Here is a 6,576-nt window from a genome sequence, read left to right on the forward strand (position 1 = left end):
GAGGATACTGGGAAGCTGGGGGCCAAGCAACCAGAGGGAGTTGGCAAAGAGCAGGGGGGGGAATGTCGGAAAAAGCTCAGCCCTGGGCTGTCCCCATTGGGGCAGAGAGTTTGGGAAACATGTCTGGGGGGAGATGGAGTATGAAAACCTAAGACCAGCTTCTGTCCTGCATTGCAGGATAGGCAGGAGATGGTCCCGGCAACTCTAACATGAGCAATAAGAAGGTCAAAGACCAAAAATACATTTAAAAAATGCCTGTCACCTAACGGTGACTTTTTAGCCAATACTGCCCTTGGCCAGCCTTGAGCTGATACCGATGCCCAGCCTCTCCAGGACCACCAGCCTGATCCTTGCACCCTTGTACCCAGTGTCTGGGGGGCATCAAAACGGGGACAACTGGGAAGCTGGGAGTGGATTTTAGGGGCAGTTACAAAGAAAGGAGGGAGGAAGATTCATCTGTGTCCTTTTCGTTGCCTGGGAGGGGCGAAAGGGAGGTGATTAACACCATTAAAAATATTGTGCCAAGTACTAAAGGTATGCACAGCACTTTAGGAGCCTAGGGCTGCGTGCAGCTTGCTTGGTGTCAGGCCAGCTCCAGGCACAAGGGTCTGCCTGGAGGAGTTACAGTCCTCAAAACCTCCCCAAAGCGGGGTCAGGCGGCCTGCTGTGTCCCTGAGGGGTATCCCCAAGGGGGCTGCCGTGGTTTTGGTGCTTAGGGGGGGTGTGCAGCCTCCCAGCTGAGGGCATCCAGCACCTCCGGGTGCAGTGGCAGGGGGAAGGTGGGCTCCCATGCGGGATGAGCGCTGGTAGGGAGGAGGTTTTGGGGCCAGAGAGGTGGAGTCTGAGGAAGGCAAGGCTTGGCGATAGACCAGTTTGGCATTGCAAAGTGGGATCTTTCCGGAGCACGTGCATGGTGTGGGTGCATCCACTGGCCCTGAAGGTGCTGCTTCCCTGGCCATCCGAGGAGCAGAATGGGGCATCTCTAGGGGCAGTGTTTGGTAAGTGCTTCAGCTGTCCAGGGCTTGCTGGTGAGGCGGCCGGGGGTGCTTGATGCGTACTGGGAGCCTGTGGGTTTTAGGGCATGCTGCTGTTTGAACCTGGTGCTTTCAGTGCTGTCGGTGTAGGTGCAGAGCGCTGCATTGATAGCACTCGTGTGGCTGCAAAAAACTTGACGTCGGGGCATCTTGGAGGATCTCACATCGGTGTGCAAGCTCCCCTCAGCCTTTGCTAGCCCGGTGTGGCTTGTGGTGGGGGTGAGGTTGAGGATGGTACATGCTATAACTGAAACAAATGGAGGCCCCACTGCATTCCTGACGTTTTAAGTGTTGGACTGACACAGCCCTCCCTCTGCTGTGTTCCCCTGGAGTTACCCAACAGTACAAAAAGGGCTGAAGAGATGTTAAGAGGGCGGCTTGTGCACCCTCCTGCCCCCAGATTGCCTCCGAGTCAAGGCTGGATGAGCATTTAATTATTCTTAAAAGCACCTGAGGATGGAGGTCCCCTGCCTCCTGGGCACTGCCCTTTGGTATTAAGTGGGCTTCGCAGAAAACGGGAGAAAGCCACACGTCTGTCTGAGCCAAGCAACCAGCACACCTCGTGGGAATGGACAGACGGAGGGATGCCTACAAAACGCTGTGGTGGGGTGCCTGGGTCCGAGGCGTGCAGGTATTGGTACCCACAGGATCGACGAGATGCTGGGGATCTACCAGGGTGGGATTCATCCCTCGGACTGCTGACACCACGGCCGTGCCCCTTGCCAGCCTATCCACCAGCACCGCCCTCCCTGGGAGTGCCAGCATTTATTTATTGTGCCAAAGATAACGCTTCGTTTACTCTTCAAGGAGCCTCTCTCCCCAGCGGCCTGGGGCGGGAGGGCTGGCGCCGGTGCCAGCTGTGCCACAGCCCTCTCCTGCTGCTGGGACAGCCCTGGGCTGGCTCGGGCAGGACTGAGCTTGCTTTGCCTTTCCCTGCCCGAAGCAAGGTGTTTCTCCAGTGTTCAGCCCCCTGCCCCGTAGCCTTGGAGGCATTGAATTAAAACAAAACCTCCCTCCCCCAAAAATGGGCTGTAATGTCTCCAGGGCGCAGTATATGTGCGTGCATGCATGCATGCTCACTCCTTCCTCCCACGTTCTCAGTTGCACCCTTCCCTTCAGTGCTGTCCTGGGCATTAGTGCTTTATTGCATTAGGAGTATTTGCAGTGGTTCCTTGCAATACCTCGGAGGAGAGCTGTATCTCAGGACTGGCCGGCCCCCTTCGCGCCCTGCGGCCAGGGTCCCCGGGGAGGCATCAGGTCAAGGGGGCTGTGCTGCAGGTGCTAACCCCCGACTCTAGCCGAGAGCGGCGGGCGAGATTATTTAAAGCAGGGTGCGATTAGACCTCCCCCGGCCACATGCGGATGCTCTGGAGTGGTGATGCCGAGGGGCTGGGACCCAGCACTGGGTATTCCAACCTCGGGCTGGCTGAGGTTGGGTCGCTTCTCGCCGTGCAGATGCCACAGTGCGTGGAAAGCTGCGGCGTGGGGATGTAGCGATGCAATGTCCCAGCTCCCAGCAGGGATTTGGCCCTGTCTCCAGGAGGAGAGGGTGCGTCTGGTCCTCTGCATCCTCCTGGGCCGGGTGGATGCACCAAGTCATTCCTGTGATGTAACCTTGTCCAGTGTTACGATGATGTATAAAGTTTTGTACATACGAGATTCAGAGCTTTTTAACTTTTAATATTTATTAATTCTGTTGGGTTCTCTTTTTTTTTTTTTTTTTGAACTCTAACATAATGTAAAAAAAAAATCCACATCAAAATCTCTTTCTGTTGATTTATTTGGGGGATGGGTGCGTGAGGGGGGAAAATACGAGTGTGACCTGTGTGTGGTTGAAATGGATTTCACACAGCGAGCCACCACCTCTTTATCTTATTTCAACCCAGCGACTCCTCTTTATCAGCCAGAGTTTCACATAGCTGTTTCGAGATGATTCCCCCCCCCTTAAATAAGACGAAGACTCAGCAAAACCCATGGACGTATAAATTACAAGCACCCTGCAATGGCTGTAATAACATTTCACGACACCCAGCTGCTGGGCTTCACTCTTGCAAGGCTTGTTTCTAGCTGCGGTTGGCAGCAGCTTTATGGCACAACGTGCTTGTTCCCAGGGTGCAGGATAATGTCGGGATCATTGGACCGGCCATCCCTGCTGCTGCAGAGGGCTGTGGGCGTGGGATGGCTGGTGATCTCCTGGGGATCCTCCTAGGACAAAACCCACCGTAGGGTTTATCGTGCTGCAGGTCTGCAGTGACAAGCTCCTCTGGATGCATGGTTCCGGAGGGCACGATGCTGAGTTACAGGGTCGTGGGGCTGAGTCCGACCCTGCTGCTGCCTGTCTCCATTAGCTGCTTTCTCACTTGCCTTGCCACCCCTCTCACGTTGCAGTACCCTAAGTCAATTGAACTGACTGTGAAAAGCACATTTCTGACCCCGCTGGGACATGGCTTTAGTGCCATACGCCCGCTCCGGCTGTGCCTGCTACTGTTGACACAGCAGGAGGAAAAACCTGCATCTATATACGTATACACACACATAAATATATAGCTTAGCCATTACAAAATAAATAAAGATGTGTTGACGGTTCAGGCCAAAAAGAGCCCCTGAGCTTGCACTGACAACTGATGCCATGGTCAGATAATAAATAAAGAGTGATGAAACCGGGGCAGGGCTGAAGCCGCAGAACAAACGGCACCGTGGGCAGTGATGCCCAACGTTGGGGTGTGTTTCAGCAGCCACCCCTCTCCCCTATGCACAGCGGGGAAGAGCAATGCCAAACACCGGCTACCACTGCTGCTCCTGGGCAAGGTTTGGGCAAGGGTTTTTAGGCAACCCCTAATGCAAGGCTTGGTGCTGCCTTGGTCGCCCCAGCTTGCAGACGCTCCGCTCTGTCCCCAAAGCAGAAGCACGGTGCTGGGTGAAGGGTGTCCTCTACGCTCAGGGTTGCTCAGTGGGTGCACCGCCTAGCCCCATCACTGGTGGCTGCGGCTCCTTGGCTGCAGCGGCAATGAGCAGGGGCAGAAGTGGGTCTCCAGCTCAGGCTGTGTCCCTTGTGCTCGGGCAGAGCCCGTCCTCCTGCAGCTCAGGGGCACGCGGTGGCAGAGAGGTGCCGGCAGAGGTGCTTGATGAAGTCTGCTTGGGACTGTGGCAGGACGCGGTTAATGATGGATGTGGGGATCCAGCCCTTTGGGAGAGAAAACAGCCTGAATTTGGTCCCGCTGGGTCAAAGACAGTTGGGGTGCCAATCCTGGGAGGAAGGTACATTTGCATGCCAGGATGCGTACCCCTTGTTGTCCCACCCCAAATAACACGGCGGCACTTGCCTTCAGGTCCATGCTGAGGAGCCAGGTGAAGCGGGTACAGCCAGGGTCCCCCGCCAGCGGCTGCAGGACGATGCAGCTCAGCCGGGACTCAGCCCTGTGGTGGGCAAGAGAGCGGGCAGTTAAGGGTCACCCCCAAGGGGAAAAACAGGGGTAAGGAGATCCCAGAGCAAAGCAACAGGGAGGTAGCTCCTGGCATGCCTCCCTTGCCATGCCCGGTGCAAACGTTCATGGCTACAGCTGTGGTCTCCCCCCACAGGGACACGATACCCTGTGACAGTCACTTTGGGGGGGCTGTACCTGATGCACCCTTCCTGCAAGGGCAGCGGCTCAACATGAGTGGCGGTGCCCACCAGGTAGATGGCTGTCTCCCTCCTCCCGCGGTGCCGCACGCTGACGAAGTCCCGCTGGCCCACCAGGTTGCCCGGGCTGGGAGCGGTGACTTCGTGTGTCACCAGTGTGTCCGTCCCGATGCGCTGCAGCACCTACGAGAGCAAGGAGTGCCCTGGGGATTAGGCTCCTTGTGGCTGCCCCTCCAGGGACATCCCCACCACCCCCTTACTCCTGGCCAGGGGACGTTAGGCCACCTTGGGGACAGTAGTGGGGGGTGGCAGCATGAGCAGAAGCAGCAGCAAGGCGGAGGCTTGGGACTGGCACCTGGTGATAATTAAATCCCAATCCCCTGCAGGCTATTAAGGGGGAAAGGGGTGATTTTTGCGGCCTGTTTTATCTGGGACAGGACTCTCTCTATGCTATTTCTTTTTCTGAAGGGACAGGGAAGTGGTAGCAATACATAAGCAGAGGCTGGGTAGCATCTGAGCCAGCCCAGGTGGGCTAGGGGAGGCTTTCTGAGGCTGGCAGCTTGCTTAGGGATATGCTGCGATTTGGGAGCTGAGAAATAAGGCAAATACTCAAAAGAAGCCCAGGACAACACATAAGCTTCCTGGGGGTGCCCCCTGCAGCATGATGTATTTGGTTTAGCCTCTTTTTTTTGAGCTGTCTGATTCCTCTGAACAGTTTCTCCCTGATATTAAAGTCTGAGCAATGTCAGAGCCCCCCAGCGTGGAAAAACCTCTGTGAACAGGCACAGTGTGGAAAAGAGAGCTTGGAAATGACATGTTTCTCAGTGCCATGCCAGTAAAGCACATCTTCTCTCCCTGGGGTGATATCCTGCTCTTGCAGGAGCGCAGAATTAGCTTTAATCTTTCAGCAATCTTAAAAGCCTTGATAAATATGATTTTTTGGATGCTAGCAACCCTGGCGATGCAAAGTCTCGGACAGTCTGCCTGCGATGTCATCACTTGCCGCCTGAGGTACATCCCTCCCCACCTTACCTTCACCTGGCTGAGGGTCGGGTTCCACTGGGGCATCTGCTCGATCCTCTCAAAGAGCTCCTGGTGCAGCCGCGCCACCGGCACAGCCAGGACCACCTCTGCCCGAAACACCTTGCCCAGCCCAGGGAGGGCGGCGCTGTACACGGCGGCCCCGGCGTCCTGGGAGAGCAGAGAGCCTGTATTACCCCCTCACCTAAAAACACCCCGAGAGGCACTGGCTATGCACTGATATGCCTTGCTAATAAATCATCCCAGTCCTCTTTTCAATCACCATTTGTTTTACAGTCGAAAGCTATTATATCTAAATCATGCCACTTTGATTGCTTTTTTTTTTATTTTAAGTTCCTTTCTAGATAAATTAAACAATTCAGCAAACAGCTTAATGAACAAACACTGGAAATAACAACAAAGTCGCAATCTGTTGGGTTTTTCTGCAGAAATGCTCCTGGCTTTCCCTGGGAACATGATTATCTGAGTTTCCCCTTCCAAGCTTTTTCCTGCTGTCTATTTACTTTGCAGATTTGCTTGTGAATGTGCTTAACGGAGGCTGGCTTGGAAACCCTCTTTGCCGTGCATGCTTTTGCATGGCATGCCTCCTGTGCCCATGGTTTCCCTTCAAGCAGGAGGAATAAGAGAAGCAAATCTTCCCTCCCCAGACTCATTTCTCCTCCTGAAAGCTTTTCTGGCATGAAGCAGTAAAGGCAAGAGGCGGCCGGGCTTTACCAGCATCGTTTCTGCCTGCCAGCTGGTGTGCTGCTGCAGGATGCTCAGCGCTCGCTGCAGGGCCGTTTCTCCCTGGGTGATGTAGAAGAGGTCCACGCTGGAGAACTGGCTGGGGCTGACATCTCCAGCAGGCTCGAGGCAGGCGGCTGCAGGAGCAAGGCAGAG

At 55.2% G+C, this 6,576-nt stretch overlaps 2 protein-coding genes across 2 annotated transcripts in view; one reads left to right on the forward strand and one right to left on the reverse strand.

Annotated features, from left to right (window-relative positions):
• Positions 1–182, forward strand: part of ADAMTS14 (ADAM metallopeptidase with thrombospondin type 1 motif, 14) — a 40,891-nt gene extending 40,709 nt beyond the window's left edge. The window contains exon 23 of the mRNA XM_009325973.1: positions 178–182. Coding sequence (XP_009324248.1) covers positions 178–182 — 5 coding nt within the window. The remainder of the gene's footprint in view (positions 1–177) is intronic.
• Positions 183–4,116: 3,934 nt separating this feature from the next.
• The window catches only part of LOC103918596 (steroidogenic acute regulatory protein, mitochondrial-like), a 3,663-nt gene continuing 1,203 nt past the window's right edge, over positions 4,117–6,576 (reverse strand). Inside the window, exons 3-7 of the mRNA XM_009325975.1 lie at positions 6,412–6,557; positions 5,689–5,847; positions 4,655–4,839; positions 4,344–4,451; positions 4,117–4,252 (exon numbers count right to left, since the gene is read on the reverse strand). Coding sequence (XP_009324250.1) covers positions 4,117–4,252; positions 4,344–4,451; positions 4,655–4,839; positions 5,689–5,847; positions 6,412–6,557 — 734 coding nt within the window. The remainder of the gene's footprint in view (positions 4,253–4,343; positions 4,452–4,654; positions 4,840–5,688; positions 5,848–6,411; positions 6,558–6,576) is intronic.

The sequence above is a fragment of the Pygoscelis adeliae genome, unplaced genomic scaffold (assembly GCF_000699105.1).
Source record: "Pygoscelis adeliae isolate BGI_AS28 unplaced genomic scaffold, ASM69910v1 Scaffold4, whole genome shotgun sequence".
Classification (NCBI taxonomy): Eukaryota; Metazoa; Chordata; class Aves; order Sphenisciformes; family Spheniscidae; genus Pygoscelis; species Pygoscelis adeliae.